The sequence below is a fragment of the Desmodus rotundus genome, chromosome 1, assembly GCF_022682495.2.
Source record: "Desmodus rotundus isolate HL8 chromosome 1, HLdesRot8A.1, whole genome shotgun sequence".
In the NCBI taxonomy this organism is placed as follows: Eukaryota; Metazoa; Chordata; class Mammalia; order Chiroptera; family Phyllostomidae; genus Desmodus; species Desmodus rotundus.
The window spans coordinates 89,832,787-89,853,624 of NC_071387.1; the positions used below are offsets into that span (position 1 = coordinate 89,832,787).

Consider the following 20,838-nt stretch of genomic DNA (forward strand, 5'->3'; position numbering starts at 1 on the left):
TTCATGTAAAGTTCAAAAACAAGCTAACCTAATCTAGGGTGTCAGAGTGCTGGTCAGTGGGAGTGGCGACTGGAAAAGCTGATAAAATTCCCATTTCTTATCTGGGTGTTGGATGCATGTGTATGTTTATAAAAATTCATTGAACTATATACTAAGGATTTGTGCTTTTTCTCTATATGTATATTTTAATAAAAAAGTAGGGAAAAAATTGACATAAGGTTTGAATTAAGCGAAAAGTCCTTATAAAATTTAGGGGCTCCTAAAGGTTGAAGGGATAAGAGGCACATGATACAAGGGTCATCTTTTAGTAGGGAATAGGCTTTGTCTACCTGGGCACTTTTACATAAGCAGCAGGCCTCCCTTTTTTTAGACTATTAGTGAGAATTTAAAATTCTATGTTGTGATTTTTAAGTCAGCCCAGGCACATATGTGAATCAAACAGGCAGTAAGGCTGGTCTCTGGGAGTCCTCTGACTGCTAAGTGGGCTTAGCAAGCACTCCCATTTTATCTCCTCATTTCATTCCATCTCCACTGACTTTCATGAAACAATTTATAAAAAGAAGGAAAGAAGAATGCCAACTGTAATGGCAGAGAAGAAATCTAGAAGAGTGTTGTTCTTATCCCCAAAAAAAAGCTTTGGATAAATTGTAGACTGTTGAACACTTGGATCTATGATCCAGTGCACCACGTGCTCTATTACAGAAAAGAGAGATTCAGAAAATACTGTGATTGCTTTCTCCCACAGCCACACAAATTACAAGTAAGTTACAGAACAACCACCCTTGAGAACCACCTGAAGACTAGCTGAGGAGACTGCCTATAACTAAGGATATAAATAAGCCACATCAAGACTGGTAGGAGGGCCAGAAACTCAAAACAGATTGGTCCCACACCCACAGGTGGTGGCTGAGAATCAAGAAAGATATCTCACCTGTAGAGGTCCCCCCTGAGGAGCAAGGAGTCCTAGCCCCATACCAGGCTCCTCAGCCTGGAGCACCAGTGCCAGGAGTCCCCACAATAGCTGGCTGTGAAAATCGGCAAGGCTTCCATCCAGGTGAAATGAAGGGCTCCTGGAAACCAACCTGTACTCTTAAAGGACAGAGCACAAACTCACTCACTCATAAACACTTGCCCTTCAGCTCCAGAGAAGGGTTAGCAGCTGAAAAAGCACCAGGGACATACAAGAAGAACTGAATGGTCTAGCTTCAGGGTGAAGACTTTGGAGGGGCAGCTTTTTCTAAGACAAAAGTGATGGCAGAGGCCATTGATCCTTTGTTGAGTCCTCCACCTACAGAGCTGGGAGGCAGGCACAAAATCTGAATCTTCAGTCTGGCTAATACCGCTCACCCCACCCTGAATACAAATGAAGAATACAAATGGTGATTCCCTGAGAACCCATTCCATCCAACTTGTGTGCCCAACCTGAGCCTCTTTCAGCAGCGGTTCCTCACAAGCAACTAGCCTTGGACTGCACTGTGGACTTTCCTAAAATCTCTCAAAGATTCACAAAATCAAACAAGCAGTGGCTGACCTTGGTGTGCCCTGTACTTTTGGCTAAGCAGCCCCAAGCCTGGCACAAGTGGCAGGTGGCCTTGGTTCATAGATGAGCCTCTCCCAGGAGCCTCCAAAATCAGCACAGGCAGCTAACAACTGCAGATCATTTTGTATCTCCTACCAGGTTGGTCCAGGCTGGACACAGGCAGTGGCTGACTTGGGCCTACACTGAAAGCCCACCCAAGAGGCCCCAGAACCAGCACACCCAGTGGCTGGCTTCAGAACACAGCAGGGCACCAACCAATTTCTCCACAGATGATAGACCCAAAGGGTGGATTTAGCAGGCACCAGGGCCCAGCTACAGCAAATCCCCCTCTGGGGGTGGGGTCAGCCCCCACGCAACAGCTCATCCACTGTACCCATAGTGAGTCCTCACAGCCAATCAGCCGGAGGGTCAATCCCACCCATTAAAGTGCTAACAGCAGTCAAGGTTCAACTACAACACAACCCACACAAGGCACACCCCTGAAGCACCAGACTCGGGTGACCAGGAAGACTATGCCACTGGTCCCCACAGGACACTATGTGAGGTCACCCTGCCAAAATGGGAGATGTAGCAGAACAACCTATACTTAGAAACAAACATTGGAAGGCAGCCAAAATGGGGAGACAAAGAAACGTGTCCAAAATGAAAGAACAGGACAAAACTTCAGAAAAAGAACTAAATGAAATGGAAACAAGCAATCTACCAGATACAGAGTTCAAAACGCTGGTTATAAGGATTTTCAGTGAACTTAGGGGAAGAATAGATAAACTCAGTGATTGAAACCATAAGAATACAATATCTGAAATGAAGAACATACTAGAAGGAATCAATAATATATTAGATGAAGCCGGAGATCAAATCAGCAATTTGGAAGACAAGGTAGTGGAAGACACAAAATCAGAACAGCAAAAAAAAAAAAAAAAAAAAAAAAGAATTTTAAAAAGATGAGGATAGTTTAGGGACCTCTGGGACAACATCAAACATAACAACATTCACATCATACTGGTACCAGAAGGAAAAGAGAAAGCAAGGGATGGAGAACCTATTTGAAGACAGAATGATGAAAAACTTTCCTAACCCGGTGAAGAACACATACATAATAGCCCAGGAAGCACAGAGAAAGCCAAACAAGATGAACCCAAGGAGGCCCACACCAAGACACATCATAATCAAAATGGCAAAGGTTAAAGACAGAGAGAGAATCTTAAAAACAGCCAAAGAAAAGCAGTTAGTTATGTACAAGAGACTCCCATAAGACTGTCAGCTGATTTCTCAACAGAAACTTTGCAGGCCAGAAAGGACTGGCACAAAATAGTCAAACTGGAAAAAAGCAATGTCCTACAGCCAAGATTACACCACCCAGAAAAGCTATACTTTAGAATCAAAGGAGAGACAATGAGCTTCCCAGAAAAGAAAAAGCTAAAGGAGTTTATCACCACCATAGGAATATTACGAGCAATGTTAAAGGAACTTTTTCAAGAAGAAGAAAAGATAAAAAATATGAACAATAAAATTGCAATAATGATGTACCTATCCACAATCCCTTTGAAGGTAAATGGATTACATACTCCAATCAAAAGACATAGGGTGGTTGAAATGGATAAGAAAACATGACCCTTACATGTGTTACCTAGAAGAAAACAACTTCAGCTCAAAACACACAGACTGTAAGTAAAGGAATGGAAAAAGATATTTTATGCAAATGGAAACAAACAAACAAAAAAGCTGGGGTAGCAATACTAATATCAGACAAAACAGACTTTAAAACAAAGGCTATAACAAGAGAATAAGAACAACATTTCATAATGATAAAGGTATCAATACAACAAGAGGATACAACCCTTGTAAATGTTTATGCACCAACGTAGAAGCAGCTAAATACATAAAGCAAACATTGATGGACATAAAGGGAGAGAGGGACAGTAAACAGTAAAACTAGGGGACTTTAACACCCCACTGACTTCAATGGATAGATCATCCAGACAGAAACTCAACAAGGTAACAGCAGCCCTTAATGACATATTAAAGCAAATGAATTTAATTGATATTTTTAGAACACTTCACCCCAAAGCAGGAGAATACATATTCTTTTCAAGCTCACATGGAACATTTTTTAGTACAGAACACATTAGGTCACAAAGCAAGGCTCAATAAATTTTAAAAGACTGAAATAATATCAAGCATCTTCTTCCATCACAATGGTATGAAACTGGAAATCAATTACAAAGAGAAAACTGAAAAATACACCAACACATGAAGGCAACATAACATACTACTTAACAATGAATGGGTTAACAATGAGGTCAGGGAAGAAATCAAAAGATACCTTGAGACAAATGAAAACGCAACCCCTGAAATCTATGGGACACGGCCAAAGCAGAGCAAAATTCATAGCAATACAGTCCTACCTCGAGAAACAAGGTAAATCTAAAATAAACAAGCTAACCATACACCTAAAAAAACTAGAAAAAGAACAGAGCCCAAAGTGAGTAGAAATTGATAAACTTTTAGCCAGACTCATCAAGAAAAAAAAAGACAAGGACCCAAATAAATAAAATCAGAAATGAATGAAAACTGACAATCCACACTGAAATAAAAAAATTATTAAAAAATACTATGAATAATTATTGCCAACATAATGGACGACTTGGAAGAAATGGATACATTTCGAGAAACATGCAATCTTCCAATACTAAATCAAGAAGAAACAGAAAATCCAAACAAATTGGTAACAACTAATGAAACCAAATCTCTAATCAAAACACTTCCATCAAACAAAAGCCCTGAACCAGATGCCTTCACACGTGAATTTTACCAAATATACAAAAATTTACCTATTTTCCTCAAACCATTTCAAAAAACTGAAGAGAAAGGAAGGCTCCCAAGCTTACTTTAGGAAGCCAGGATTACTCTGATTCCAAAACCAAATGAAGACATTACAAAAAAAGAAAATTACAGGCCAATATCCCTGATGAATATACATGCAAAAATCCTAACCAAAATATTAATAAATTAGTTCAGCAATACACTAAAAAAAAAAAAAATCGAACACCACTATCATATGGGATTTATCCTGGGATGGAATGTTGGTATTGGGTTGGCCAAAAAGTTCATTTATTCTTTTCTGTACGATGGCTCCAGTACTGCTTACTTAGTTCTCTTTAACTTCATTTGAAACATTGTTAGATTGTATTGTGACAACTGTCATATCAGCATGCACTTAAAAAAGAACCTTAACAAATTGGTGAATTTTTGTGTAGCCATTTTAATGTTTAAGATGGAAGAAGATACACAACATTTACAGCGTATTATGTTTTATTATTTCAAGAAAGACAAGATGCAAAAAAAAAAAAAGATTTCTGCAGTGTATGGAGAAGGTGCTGTGACTGATCGAACATTTCAAAAGTGGTTTGCAAACTTTCTTGGTACTATTGACTTTTTGGCCAAGTAATTCTTTGCTGTGGGGCTGTCTTGTGCATTAGAAGATATTTAGCAGCACCTCTGGCCTCTACCCACTAGAAGCCAATAGCGGGAGATAGATGACATTATATACTCAAGATATCCAAATCAATAAAGTTATTGGTGAAAATGACAAATGTCTTTTATTCTACAGAAAAAAACATAATGGACCTTTTGGCCAACCCAATACAATATCCACAAGTCAATTAACATTACACACCATATAAACAAACTGAAGAATAAAAAATCATATTATAAAATCAATAGATGCAGAATTGGCATTTGACAAAATCCAGCATCCATTTATGATAAAAACTCTCAGCCAGTGGGAATGGAGATAACAAACAACAGCATAATTACATTACCCAAGATTAAAGATAAGGAGAGAATCTTAAAAGCATCAAGAGAAAAGGAGACAGTTACCTAAAAAGGAGTTCCCATAAGACTGTCAGCTGATTTCTCAAAAGAAACCTTACAGGCAAGAAGGGGCTGGCAAGAAGTATTCCAAGTCATGAAAGGCAAGGACCTCCATCCAAGATTACTGTATCCAGCAAAGCTATCATTTAGAATGGACGGGCAGATAAAGTACCTCCCAGAAAAGGTCAAGTTAAAGGAGTTCATCATCACCAAGCCCTTATTACATGAAATGTTAAAAGGACTAATCTAAGAAAAAGATTATCAAAAATATAAACAGTAAAATGACAATAAACTCACAACTATCAACAACTGAACCTAAAAAAAACAAAAACAAAAACATGCCCTGGCTGGTGTGTTTCAGTGGATTGAGTGCTGGCCTGAGAACTGAAAGATTGCAGGTTCGATTCCCAGTCAGGGCACGTGCCTGGGTTGTGGGCCAGGTCCCCATTTGGGGCGTGAGAGAATCTGATGTTTCTCTCCCTCTCTTTCTCCCTCCCTTCCTCTCTCTAAAAAAAAAAAATAAATAAAATCTTAAAAAACAAACACTAAGCAAACAACAGGAACAGAATCAGAGAAATTGAGATAACACGGAATGTTATCAGTGGGGAGGGGAGGGGCTGGGGAGAGAATGGGGGAAAAGGTACAGGGAATAAGAAGCATAAATGGTAAGCACAAAATAGATAGGAGGAGGGTAAGAATAGTATAGGTAATGGAGAAGCCAAAGAACTTATTGACCCATGGACATGAACTATGAACTAAGAGGGGAGGGAATGTTAGAGGGAATGGGGATACCAGCTGGAGGGGCATAAAGAGGAGAAAGAAAAGGATGGGACAAATGTAATAGCACAATCAAAATATACTTAAAAATAATATTGTAATAACTATGTATGTTGTCAGGTGGGTACTAGACTTATTGGGGATGTCTTCGTTAAGTTATATAAAAGACTAATCACTATGCTGTATACCTGAAACTAATATGATATTGTATGTGAATTGCAATTAAGATTTTTCTTTAAGAAAAAGAAAAGATTCATGAAAATGTTTTTGGAAGTACTACAGGCTAAATTTACTTGAATAGTTCATACATGTACTTAATTTTATATTTATTTAATCACTAAGGTCTAAACTGGATACTTCGTTTTCAATACACTTTGCAATATCTCATGGAAGACATTAAATGATGGAGTATTATTTGTAGACTTGGAGAATCAAAAGACCTTTGGAATTTTTCAGAATGTCAATCATGTTTTAACTGTTTAATCATCCTCAATGCCACAGAAAACAAAGGTACAGAGACAAATTACTTGGATCATAAAACTATTGTTTGTGATCTCCTATAGGAACAAATAGGCATCACTCTATTAATTATGCAAATATTTAGACTATTATCCATCTACACTTGGGAGATTTGCCAAAATACCAGTAATGGTATTCAGTTATAGTGATTTATAGGTCCTTTCATAAAAAAACATCAATCCACCCTGGCCAGTATGGCTCAGTGGTTGGAGCAATGTCCTGTAAACTGAAAGGTTGCAGGTTCGATTCCCAGTCAGGGCACATGCCTAGGCTGCAGGGTCCATCCCTGGGGCACATATGGCAGGCAACCTATCGATGTTTCTCTGTTACACTGATGTTTCTTTCTCTTCCCTCTATCCGCCCCCCATACTTCCTCTCTCTCTCTCAAATGAAGAAGCATGTCTTCAGGTGAGGATAAAAAACCAACAACCCATCAATCCAATGTATTAAGACTATGAAAATCCAAATCCAAATAAATATATATCACAGTATATAATGTATTCATATTTATGCACTAGGACGTCTGTGTGAAATCTTCCAATGACCTGAAAAACAGTCTATGAGCCAAAGTAGGAATGAGTTACTTAACCACGTGTGACATTTGGCTAGTTAATATTTTTAAAACACCTGGTTTTTCTTCATTTTTCGATTTCTGTGAAACTGTGAAAGTAATTAAATTCATTTCATGTATGGCATGTCCTATGCTCTTTTGATGTTGAATGTGTGCTATTGTAAAAATGGTAGCTGCTGATTTCAGTATCATTACAAGATGTACCTTCCTAGAATTATAAAAGTGTATTTCAGTCACATCAGTGGCTATATTCATAAATCCTGATGAAGGAAAAATTATTATATGTACTTCAATTATAGCTATGATGTAAAATTAAGGATATTGAGTTTATACATTTATCTTACTTTTGATGATAGGTTTATTTGTATTGAAAAACTGAAATTTGTGTAACTTTGATTACTTTGAAGTAAGGATTGTTTGAATTCTACTTGTTTGAATTTCCAGCACCAGGTTCAGTATATCGATATAATCAGAGCTCAGTAGGTTCTTATTACTCTTCTAAGGTCTTTTACATTTTTTTTGCACATGGACATGAGCTGGTTCTACTGTGTCATCTGGGGCAGAGACAGGAGTTGGGGCAGAAGAGAAGGGTAGAGGCAAGCAAGAAGTTTCAACAGTGTGAGTAGTTTTCTTTCTTAAGGTGGATGGTGGATACACGGGTGTTCATTGTATTTATTTTCTTATACCTCTTTGCATAATTCATTTTTAAAAGAAAACAGTGAAAACTAAGTATAATATTCACAGCTTTATTTTGTTTCACAGACTAGCAAATACCAGCAAATACTTCAATATACCTCACCAAGAGTGCAGACAGAAATGTGTTGGGAAAGCCTAACAAAAGTTGAAATCAACCTCTCTGCCCTCTCTGATGTTTTTTCTTCTCAATGAAGTCTGTGTTAGAAATTAAACACTACTTTTAATTGCAAGTGTCATTGTAGCAGAATGTGATTGGTATAACAGCAGCAACATGCCACACCTCCAAGTATAACTCTTCCACTGAGTAAATTACCTCAATTTCCTGTAACTGCTCCTGATTGGTTGTATACATCTGCTGAAGAGAATCTTCCAACTCTGTGTTCCGATCCAGTAATGTCTTCCCAAGCTCAGCAGCAAGATGGAGATCTAGAACATGTAAAGAATGCAAATGATTTCATTTCAACATTTTATATAATCCAGTCCTTAAAATATAAATGAATCAAGACCCAACCCAGGAAGATGGAATGGCCCAGTAGGAAACCTGAGTCCTACTTAAGATCCCATTGAACTGGGGCCCTCTACTCGTGATGTGCTCTCTTATGTACTCCTACTTGTGAGACATGAAGAAGACTGATGTACTTTATGGAGATGTACTCATTAGTCCAGGAATGATCATTCAGCACTGTGACTTCTAAGATCATAATTATTTGCTAATGAACTGAATTTATTCATATCTTGATCATTTACTTTTTTTGGACAGAGCCTCAACCAAAGTACAGGCAGATGTTTAATAGTCTCTAAAGTTCCTAAGAAATCTGGCTGCTATAAATGTGTTAATATATTATTGCAACTGTCAAAGCAAAGTTTGTTTTTACAGGTCCTGGCCTACAAAGGGGAATAAAACTTATTAGGTCAAAAAAATACATCTGTAACATGAACATTGCCCTAGGTCTCTCATTTTTTCTACTTCTCTCATGCCCTTCAAGATAAGCAACCCAGATAAGCAGCACAGCTATATTTTTTGAGGTAATTACATGTCAGTAGCTCATACAATACTTTGATGTAGCATTGAATCATATTTCTATTTTAAACCTCATTTTTTATCTCTCTTCTAGGCACAAATGCACATAAGACAGGATTTGTCTATACACAATCCCAGAAAGAAAAATTTAATGATACCAAAAATTACACTAGTTCTAACATAGTTAACTGAAGTCATTATCTGCATAGTAAACTTCATAGAGGTCCTTTAATATAGTAGGAAATGCACTCAACTGAGAACAATATGGGACTTTCAAGGGTCCTACACTTAGTGTTCTTGTTTAGGGACAATATGATTGTAAAGTCAAATGAAATAATACAGAAGGAAGTACTTTACAAACTAAGTTGCAATACAAAGGCAAAGAATGAAGGTGTTTATTGCTAGGTACTATGCTAAGCTTTGGCTACAGAATGGTAAATATAATGGATGAAGTTCCTGCTTCTCTAGATTAATGGTGAAGCCAGACAGCAAGCGCATAGATAAACTTGCAAACTGATAAACACTCTTCATATATGTATGCATTCATACATTCAATAATACCAGTGAGGAACACAGTGAGGAAATAACATGGAGTCACTCTAGTCAAGCTGCTAAATTATTACAGTCAAGTAGGCTGAGGCCTGAGGAAAAAAGATTCTGTGTTTTTTTAAACCAGCCTAGGAACTTAAACGTTTGACCTTTCCAGTCCTGAGTCAATGCCTGAATCTCACCAGCTCATTATCCCCTGAAGGACTAAGGAAACAATGTCCACATATCCAGACCACCTGACATCCATTATCCAGTCCACCAGTCATCCTCCGGATGACCGTCTTGGAATAATCCGAAGACTAAGAATACAGGACTAATTTTTCTCAAGAATGTATTTTTTACTATAAGAACTCTTAGCTTTTCTTTCATCTTCAGAACATTCTGGGTATTGCCTAGTTATGTTTTCCATTTGTGAACCCTAAGACATTTGAATAAATCTTTATCATTTATTTCTAGCAATGGGTCTACACTTCTTTAGTTCATTTGACACTGGGTACCATTCTGGACACTGAGGATATAAGAATGAATTTACCTAAAAAAATTCTCTGCCATCATGGAGCTTATATTCTATTGGGAGAAATAGCATGAGAAAATATATGATAGCCGGAAGTGCTAAAGAGAAAAAATAAAACAAGGGAGGGGAATAGGAAGAGTATGGATGTGGAAGGTTGAAATTTAATAATGTAATGAGGGTAACAGAATTAAGATATGAAGAAACAGAAGAAATTACCATGTAGATCTATGTAGGCAACCAACATTCCAGGCAGAGGCAAAACAGGTGCAAAGACCCTAGGAAGAATCATCACTAGAGCTAATAAGGATGTCAATGAGGCTGGAGCCATGTGTGTGTGTGTGTGTGTGTGTGTGTGTGTGTAGGTGGGGACGATGGGAGAAGTAGGTGACAAATCAGAGGGCTCCAAGATTGGCCAGCTTGTGTAGGACCCAACTGAGGAGGTCAAGATTTTGGCTTTTACCGAGTGAAATGTAACTCAGTGACAGGATCATTCTGGCTGCTGTGTAAACAGATGGAAAGGGACAAAGGTGAAAGCAAGGTGACAAATGGATACTGCAATCATCTGGGTGAGAGATGATGGTGGCTTGGACTAGGGTGGCGGAGATGGAGAGAAGGGATAGGATTCTGGATATATTTTGAAAGTAGAACTAAAAGGATGTGTTAACCCAATTGGATGTAGTGTGAGAGAAAAAAAGGGAAAAAATGGATTTGGTGATAATAAACAAAGGAACTACTTTAGAAAGGGTAGTCACAAGGAAAATTGCTCTGAGGAGACATTTAGCTAAAGCTTGAAGCATAAGGATCTCACCATGAAAAAGCTAGACAGAGGTACTGCAACAGGAGAGAACTTGGCATACCCTACCACTTGGCATACCCTATCACAAAAGCCAGTGTGATAGAAACATTGGGGAAGAGTGGTATGGGATGAAGTTGGAGAAGTAGGCAGGGACTGTATCATAATAAGATTTTATAGGCCATGGTAAAGAAAGTTTGACTTTTATTCTAAGTATATGGGAAGTAATTTTACTTAATGACATACAAATATTTATCATGAAAAAGTATTTATTGTAAAAACAGGGAACCCTCACTATATGACTTTTAAACTTAATTTTTTTTAGCAATTGACAAATAAAGTTTACATCTATTAATTACTACCAATATTAAAACTCAACCTAAAGTAAGTGGTAACAGAAAAGCAATACGTTTTGTCACTGGTGCTATTCATTCCAGTGTATAATTAGTAGTCTACTTGGTTGGTTTTCCCTCATTAGGAAAAAACACAGCAGCAAAATTGACCATAGAGCACTCCAGCTCATATTAGATATTTTACGCCCATTTGAAATAAATCAGTGTACTCTGAGTACACAGGTGTTAAAATACATTCCCTCATGATTTAAATATTAATAATGCCTATTAATGTACTAAAGATTCCAGATAACAAGTCTATGAAATAACATCTTGTATTCAAAAGACATAGAACCTTTATAAACAGCTCAAATCATGTAAAAGACACTCATCTTTACATGTTTTCAAGGTATTTGGCCCAGTTTTTCAGATGAGACAACATTGAGCACAAAGGTGCTAACTGACCTGATCAAGTCTACATGAGTCACAGGTAAAACAGAAACTCCTGTCACCAGGTTCTAACTCTCTCTCTCATCACCATTCTCTACTCCATTATCCACATCTACAGAGCTTTAAGACTATTGACAGGGGTGTCCACACATTTCTTTAAGGTAGAGAGTACTGACTTCCCTAGTTGAGGCACTTAATCTTTTTGCTTGTTTTCACAGATGGCAATGAGAAATTAGAGTTGAACTACCTGGCTTCTACTGCCCGCTCTGTCAAACAAAGTATATACAACTCTAGGCAAGTTAATACCTTGTTTTCACTAAGTGAAAATGGAACTATGTACAGCTACAGATGTTCCAGAAATAATTATTTTGTACTCATAATGTATGTAATGTGTATACACAGTTCCACATAGAAGCCACCACACCGTATTAACAACAAAGCCTACAAACATGACCGAGACATTACTTAAATCTCTCCTGGCCTGTTTTAAAGTTGAGTAATTCATCACTGGGAAGGACCAGAGACTCACCAAAGATAGTTTTAACTAGCGGTCAAAACCTGAATCAAGACTAACTTCAGACCACCCTTACCTACTTCTATTCTGTTATGGAACCACCTGTGCTACTTCATACACAGCCAGGAACAGCTCTCCCGCTACTTCAGAAAGAGGCACGCCAAGTAAAGCACTCTTCCAGTCAACAGCAACCAGAAAGAACTTGGGACTTGTCCTCTCTCAGCCCTTATTTCCAGTTAAACAAAGCCCAACCTCGCTCAGTAACCTCAATCCTCAAGCCTCAGTGTCCTACATAGTTCATAGGCTGTTTAGGATAGAATTCTAGCAAGACAAGTATCAACTACAAGAAAGTGCCTGTGAAGTCACACTGTATAAGATGAAATTACTCATCTGTTAGTTTAAGGACAAGAATGCTTTTTTGGTCTTTAAAAAAAAGTTCATTTCCTGTCGTGTAGTGTATGGCTTCCATAACCAAATAGAGCCAAAAGCTGGCAGTAAGCCCAAGATGGTTTTCTAAATAATTAGTGGGGGGAATGGGAGAGTATTGAATGTTCTTTATTATTGTTTTTAAGTAAGGCACAAAAGAAAAGGAAACAATACAGTTTTGAAGCCCTATGTACCTATTCATCTATTTTCCGAAAAGGATTTTCATTAAGAGGTTGTTTTTTCTAAATCCTATTGAACTGGCCTAGGCAGCACTAAAAATACTACAGATTTACTATAGGCTTGAGAACCACAACCTAGCAATACCTTCATGTTTAATATTCTTTCACTAATCAGCCTTTGCAAGTGATAATCCATTTTAACACTGTACACTGTTAGCTTTAAAAAGACACTCCACTCAGCCCTATGCCCAGGCAGAAAAAAATCAGCTCCAGCAGCCAGAGTGAATTTTTACAAGGGTCTGTCTTCCAGAATTTGGAAAATTTTAGATTCCACTGCTATTATATTTTTCTTATTTTCCTCAGTTTTTTTCAAAACCATGAGGACAATATATTCCCATGTTAGCTGTGTTCTGTAGCCGTAATTCGATATTATTAAGGCTGAAAGCTTTTCCTCTTACAAAGTCAAATGTGTGATTTGGTGATGCTTCTGTGTAACTCCTGTTGCGAATGTTACTATAATTGGGAAAGCAAAAAAATTGAATATAAACATCAAGAAAAACGATGATGTCAGTTTTAATGACCCTCCAAACAGTGATTCAGCAAGTTAGTTACTCACTAGGAAAATGTACTCATCTTGAAAAGAAGCGGGAATCTTAGGATTCCTTTAAACTAAGATTTCATTTGCTGATCCATGCAGTGGAAACCTGATGAATCCTTATTCTAAGCTTGCACAACTCACCAAATGACAACTATAATAGCAGCTGATCTGAAAGAAAATCCAGTCTCTGAAGTCTTTTCACCTTGCTCTCAGGGGCACATTTCAAAGCAAGCACCTCCATTACCTGTACAGAAGGCTCCTGCTCTCCCAGAAAGGATCATACCCACAGAGACCATCGTCAGTATTCTTCCTGTGCCAACTCAGCCCTCTGACAAAAGACAATCTCTTCATCAAAGTGTTTTGTAAAAGCAAAGGGTTTTCTCTTGCCTGCACACAGCTTTACATGTTTCTAAAAAGGTATGAATAGTAGACCAGAGCCTTCTGAGGTTCAATATTTTTTAGCAATTTTAATTTAAAAAAGAATGCCCCAGCAAACTTTGATACAAAAAAAAAAATCTACTTAAATAATGCTTCTATTGCTAAAGGAAAAAAAACTGGTAATTCTATGACTTTAAGAACAGGATATTAAAAGTTGTTTTAGTAGATCTCTCCGAACAAGGCTTGTTCAGTAACATTAATACAGGCAGATCTCAAAGATATTATGAGTTTGGTTCCAGAGCACTGTAATAAAGCAGGTATCACAATCAAGCGAGTCATAATCTTTTTACTGGTGGAAAGTCTTGCCTTCCTTTAAAAAACAAAACAGCTGTGTAAATGCACTGAAGTGAAGTGCGATAAAACAAGGTCTGCCTGAAATGAGGATATTAACAGATGAACAGACAGATGTCTGTACTTGATAAAATCCCACTGAATTTGCTTATCAATGTGTTTAACAGGACAGGTATGCTCATAAATTACGATCGTTGGAATTTTAATCTATTCCTACCCCACAAACTTGGTTATGACATACAGGGTTATGTCAAAGTTCACTGTGATAACGGATGTAAGACCTTTGAGAAGCACAGAACAAATTCCAAATGCAAACTAGCATTAAGGAGGTTCAGATCTGTGTTCTTTAAGGTTTCATTAACTTGAACACCTGATGACTTCCTTCTGATCAGAGGTTAAAGAGTTCTACATGTAAGCCCAACAAGTTGCATTTGCTTCTAAGGGAGACTGAAGTATTACACATGGCTACTCCTAGCAACCTCTCACAGGAGAAACTGCAGTGTGGGCTAAGGTACCTGATAGAAGAGAGCCATGAAAACAGTAATCCTGGATGAGTGCCTCAGTTCAGTCCAAAAGATATTAAAATTGAGCTTCTATTATGTGCTAAATATTATGCTAGATTCAAAACAAAATAAACCAAAAAACAAGCCTGTAGAGATCTACGCTTCTTAAAGGCAGGGAAGAAAAATATTTAGCTATACAAACCGTTTACTTTATTATAAGGAGATGTTGCAAATGCACAATGGTTGTCACATTAATCCTGGAGAAAGTATCAAACTAGGTCATCAATCCTTATGGGGAATTCTGAAAACAGGCTTGTTAAAATGTAAGCCAAATTTGTCTTGTGGACATAGAGAACATAACGGCCAATACTGCACAGCAACTGTTAAATAGCTTCTACTACACAAGTGTAATGGTGAACTACTTTGGTTTAAGCGACGGTCCTGTCCACAGCATATTAATTTAAGAAATCACCTTCCCTTCCCCCAAAGGGGTGTTTGTTTTATTTTCCTTTACTAAGTGTGAGTCATTCAAGCCTAAGTTTTCTCCCTCCACCAAGTTTAATGGTTATCATGGTCATTTAATATTTACGTAAATGAAATGTTAATCTTCAGTGCAAGTTAAACTTGAAAAAGTTGATTTATACAGAATTACAGAAAAGGAAGATGACTGAAAAAAATTTCTGAGGATTATTCAGGGCAGTGGTTAAGAAAGTTTGTTCTGTAGTTTGGAGTGGAATCCTAGCTCCCCCAATAGCACTATCTCCTTCTACCTCCATAGCTGTGGGGAGGATTAAATGACACAGGTGTTTAGGGCCAGTCGTGCCTGGCACACAAAAAGCCTCCCTCAATAGCAGGTTCCTGCCATTAATATGTAAAAGAAGGGGGACCTGTCTCCAAATTGAAGTCTGTCTAAGGTTCTTGTCTGGAGACACATAATCAGCAAGTTTCTAACCAACAAGCTAGAGTTCAGAGTGAAGGAAGAGGCAGAGGGAGAAATGCCCTCAAGTCATTTCAGGGCATCTGGTGAACTGTGCCTAAGCAATTCTTCCCCCAACAGTCTAACATGTCACCGAAGAAGCTGTATACCGGTGGCAACGAAGAGACAGGGTTTGGACAGCGACTGTGACTCCTCATTCTGAGCGTGCTCCCTCTCTTAACTCCACGGAAGTCACTTGGTCGCTCTGGCCCACCTTCCCGCTTTCCTCACTTGGAAAATGGGGCTAACAAAAACAACCGAAGTTACCCTCCCGCCCCCACAGAGTTACCGTGCGGATCCCCTGTGTGCCCAGGGCTTGGCACAGGTCCTGCACAGCGCACCGCCGCCCAAACACCAGCGCAGCTCCCACCCGCGCCACTGCGATTCCCCCAGAGGAGCCTGGTGTTGAGAGCCCGGAGGAATGTGGGGAGGACAGACCTGGAAAGCGCGGCAGACGGTATCCGGCGCGGAGCTAGCGGTCCACACGCTCTAGTGGTAACGGTAACGACCGCGCAGCCTCCCGGGCGAGCGCAGAGCCTCCCGTGGAGGGACGGGCAGGTGCAGCCAGCCCTCGCGCTCGGTGAGTCCAGCCCTCCCCAGCACCTGGCGTCCTCGGGTCGCAAGCAAACGCAACCTGTCATTCGTCTCCCGGAGCCTCCCCGGCCAGGCCGGCCACCCGCCGCGCATGGCCTCACCTTGCTGGAGGTCCTGCTGGTCGTACCACGACTCGTCCTCCTTCATCTCGAACTCCTCCACCAGGTTTTCCGCCAGCATCTCGGCCGGTTCTCCCGGGGGCAGCGACCCCGGCCGCCTCCGTCCCTCCTCAGCCACTGCCCCGGGCGCTCCGCCGGCCCCTCCGCTCTCCGCCAGAGCAGCCCTCGGACCGGACCCTCCGCTGCGTCGCCTGTTCAGAGCCGCCTGCCAGCTCTCCTCGTGCCTCCCAATGGCCTAACGGCCGGCAACCCGGACCGACTGCCCGAGCCAGCTCCCGGAGTCGGCTCCTCAAGCCGCAGCCCGGCCCAACGTGGCACTTCTGCAAAGCCCTCCCCGACCCGGCCCGCTATTCAAACCCCTGGCGATCCCTTGGCCAATCGAGAGCCGGCCGCTGGTCGAGCGGCAGCTAGGTCATCCAATCGCATCTCAGTTCAAGGCCGCGTTCCGCCCAGTCTCGAGGACAAGCAGCCAATGGAAACTCTAGAGGAAATAAAGAAGGCGGGGAAAAGCGAAGGGTGAGGCCCGAGGCCCCGCCCCCTCCCCCGCGTTTAGTCTTTGTAAGATCGAGGTCTGTTGACCGCGTATGGAGTTGGCGCTTCTGCGGTGGTTGTCTGGCCTGGGGGACAGCCAGCCAACTGTCAGGCTTCGTGGGCAGGAAGGCGGGGATCCGGGGATCCGGATCGTGGCTGTTGTCGTGGGGCGTCGGTCTTGCAGGCGGGAGCGCAGAGGGTGCCGGGAAGCCGAGGTCTTCGTCTCCCTAGGCCTTCTGGTCTTTTTGACTTCCAGATTCTTTCTCCTTGATGAGGGAAAATTAAGGTGGGTTGGGAGTTTAGGGCTGCCACACATTTTCTCCTTGACATCTGGGAATTGTACCCACTCCCGTTAAAACAGCGGGCCCCGGACCCACTTGAGAACCTGGGGGCGGAGGGGATGCAGTTGAAGCTATTTCCTTTGAAAAAAATTGTAAGCAACTTTGCATTAGACTTTTAAAAGGTTCAGAGACCCCAAGTTAAGCCTCTGCCGTCACGACATTGTACCTGGAGAGAAGAGAATGCAGTGCTCTTATTTAGAGAGGAACGCCAACGAATACATGTGGAAGGAATAATGGTGTTAAAAGGTAATAATCATAACAAAAGAGGAACGGTAAACTCACAAATCCCTTTCTTATGAATCCAGGTATCCTGAAAGGTAACATTACTGATCTACTTTTGCTTGGTTAAAAAAATAAGTAAGCTAGGTTGCTGCCCTATTGTCAGTATTCTGGTAGAGATATTAGTCCAGAGGCAGAAGAAAATAAAACCATCTTAATTTCAAAGTTACTACAGATAAAGCTCTTTGGAAAGAGAGATGGTTGGATGCAGGATTTGCTGATGGTGATTTGTGGAAGCTGAAGGGCTAGAATCATGAATCTGATCTTCCAAGATTGAAAGTGCTGGCGTTTTTCATTATGGCAAATAGCTCGTTTTGACCCCAGATCAGAAGGGAAAGTGTATTGAAACATTCTTTTAACATTCTCTTTCAGAAAGAAATAAATATCTGGAGAATAAAAGTTATTGATAGTTTGAAATGACCAAAAAAAAAAAAAAAAAAAGCCACACTCCCTGGCAGGGTAGTTCAGTTGTTTGGAGCATCGTTCAATAGCCAAGGTTGCAGGTTCCATCCTGGGTTAAGCCACAGAAGAAGCAACGAACAAATTCATAAATAAATGTAACAACAAATCGATCTCTCTCTCTCAAATCAATAAATTTTTTAAAAAGCCATGCTTTCTGCCTTTTGATATTAGTAAGTTCTTTTTAAAGGATGCTATTGAGGGAAAGTTTTGTATGCTTTTTCCTGGAAAAGCTTGAATAAAAGCTGCATTAAAAAAAAGATGTAAACTTTCGATGCTAAAAGCCCTGCCTTGGAGGGGTCACCAACATTCTTTTGGAGTCTACTTAGTTATAGCCTAGAAGTAATCATGAACAACCTCTTCAGCAACATAAATATTTGGTTTAGTAGTAGGTTAGTGAATAACGACCCTGATGGTATTTGGTGCCCCTGCCTAGCCTAATCATGGCACCATTTTGCTACTTTTAAACTCTTCTGCGTCCCTGGCCTGGTGGCTTAGTTGGTTGGAACATCCTCCCATGCCCCAAAAGGTGGTGGGTTCAATATCTGGTTAGGGCACATACCTAGGCTGTGGGTTCAATCTCTGGTCAGGGAATGTATGGGAGGCAATCCATTGATGTTTCTCTGTTGCTCCCTTCCTCTCTCTTTAAAATCTATAAAAATAGCTTCAAGTGAGGATTTTTAAAAAATTATAAACTGTGGTAAAGAGGAACCAGAAATCCTCTGTCCTTGGTTGCAAAGATAAAATATTCTTGTTCTGTGGTTTGTTGCAATAGTAAAATCAGGTAAGGAGAGTCTTTAGATAGCAGTCATAGTTTAAAAAAAAATTGTAACTGGTGATTTTCAGTTAGATACTTACAGAAATAAGTATTTACTAGGATGACAATAATCCAAAGCAAAGTACTGATAGTTCTTTTGCAGGTTGAAATAAGGAAGATTTTACTTCCTCCTCTCAACTATATAAACAAAGAGAAGTTCAGGTTGTAGAGTTTTCATAATATTATTAAAACCATATATTCACATGTTTTAGACATGAGGGGTGCTTAAATTCTTTTTTAAAAACAATCGATCTCAACTTATGTCCCTTTCCAAAATTCTGGGTATCTAAACCCCTGCCTTCTGACTTTATGATAGATCAGTTGATAGGGTGTGGTGTGCTTCTGGTTTTAGCATGCCTGAAATGAAGCTAAGGAAAAGAAGAGTGTCTAGATTTTGGTGGGCTAAATTTGTGTCCTGGCTTTTGGTTTTTCTGATTCCCTTGGTTTTGGCCCTCTTAGCAATCCAGTAGCCTCCAACCTCAATCTGTCTTCTCAGTTATATATGTAACACCCAAGAGTGAGGTCTTCAGTAGTTAGCTTTTATAAATCTGAAAATTTATCTTGGAAGCGAAAAATGTTAGCTGACATCCACATAATATATATATAATAATAGTACTAGTATATTTCCAGTGTTTGACACTGCCTAATGACAAAGAAAATTCAGATTTGTATTTTCTCATTACTGCAGAATCTACAACCATTGTAAGAATATTAGTACACATATGGGCAATATATTCTTCATTTAGTCTGCAGACAATGCGTGGTTTGCATATGGGTTTTTTTAAAAGATTTTATTTATTTTTAAAGAGAGGAAAGGGGAGGGGAAAAGAGAGAGAGAGAAACATCTATCAGTTTCCTCTCATACACATCCCATCTGGGGACTGAAACCACAACCCAGGCATCAAAACTGTGACCAGGATCAAAACTGTGAACTTTCACTTAGAGGGACAATGCCTAATTAACTGAGCCACACTGGATGGGGCTGCATCTGAGTTTAATAACCCCTTTCGATAATTAGAGGGCCCTACTTCCCATAGCATTGGAATCATTCTTACATCTACCCAATGCAAAGTGAAGCTCAGGGATTTAGATATTTAATCATTTGAGCCAAATGCCCTCTCCCCACTTCAGGTTTGCCCTCCATTCCCTAAAAAAGTGGGTAATACAGAATGCAGTGTATGCTTATTTCCCAAGGCTTATTCAAGCAAGTTATAGCTCTCAAGTTATCTGAATATTTGTCTGTTTTCCGATTCAGTAGAGTGTGGAGACCTGGCCAATGTCCCAGTAAGGCAGGAATGAAACAGGAAGGTCATGGTGTTCTCTTAAAGCTATCATCAAGATTAAAAGCCAGATGGATCTTTACTTACATCTAGCTTGATCAACTTTTTCGTGTTTTCTAGTCAGATGAATCAAGTCACTGAAAGAGTAAGACAAGAGGACAGATTTAAGAGGGGATGTTAGTCAGAGCAAGGACCAGAATGTGTTTTTTCCTATATCCATCTTAGGTGTGTCATTTGGGCCAAAGTTATACAGTCTGTCAGGAGAAAAGAAAAAATAAATTTTCCAGTGCAAGTCTGTACTACTGAATGGAGAACTTCCTACTAAAATGAAGGGCTTGCTTCTATTCCTTCTCTTTGATTTTAGCTAAAAGATGTCAACTTATTATTCCTTTCCTGTTGCGCACTCCAGAGTTGGGAGGATAACAATGCCATAAATACCTCTCCCTGGCCACAAGATAAGCATGTCTGAACTCTTGGAGAAATCTTACTTTTATAAATTAGAAGATAGATTAAAAATATATTTAAGGAGAGTCATAACTATATGCAAATTAGGGTTCCTGGCAACATCTAAAAAAAATGAGTGAGTGAATAGGAATAAAGTGTTAAATTTGGTTTTGTATTCACAGCTAGGGGGGTTGGACTGTGAACTAAAATTAACTAGTGTCCAGTGGAATTGTGCAAACCATTAGCTGTTGTATGCAAACATTGAATTTCAACCATTTTCCTTTTTTTTTTTTTTAACAAAAGGAAGAAATCTGCATGGAAAATGACACTTTTAAGTACCAAGTCCATTGCTTGGGCATATTCTGCGATAACATTAGGGACTGAAATGCTAAATTCTGTCTTCAGTTTCTA

General features: G+C 39.6%; 1 protein-coding gene across 1 annotated transcript in view; it reads right to left on the bottom strand.

Annotated features, from left to right (window-relative positions):
• The window catches only part of CDR2 (cerebellar degeneration related protein 2), a 30,230-nt gene extending 13,629 nt beyond the window's left edge, over window positions 1-16,601 (bottom strand). Inside the window, exons 1-2 of the mRNA XM_024560582.3 lie at window positions 16,259-16,601; window positions 8,293-8,405 (exon numbers count right to left, since the gene is read on the bottom strand). Coding sequence (XP_024416350.1) covers window positions 8,293-8,405; window positions 16,259-16,337 — 192 coding nt within the window. The 5' untranslated portion in view covers window positions 16,338-16,601. The remainder of the gene's footprint in view (window positions 1-8,292; window positions 8,406-16,258) is intronic.
• Window positions 16,602-20,838: the final 4,237 nt, after the last annotated feature.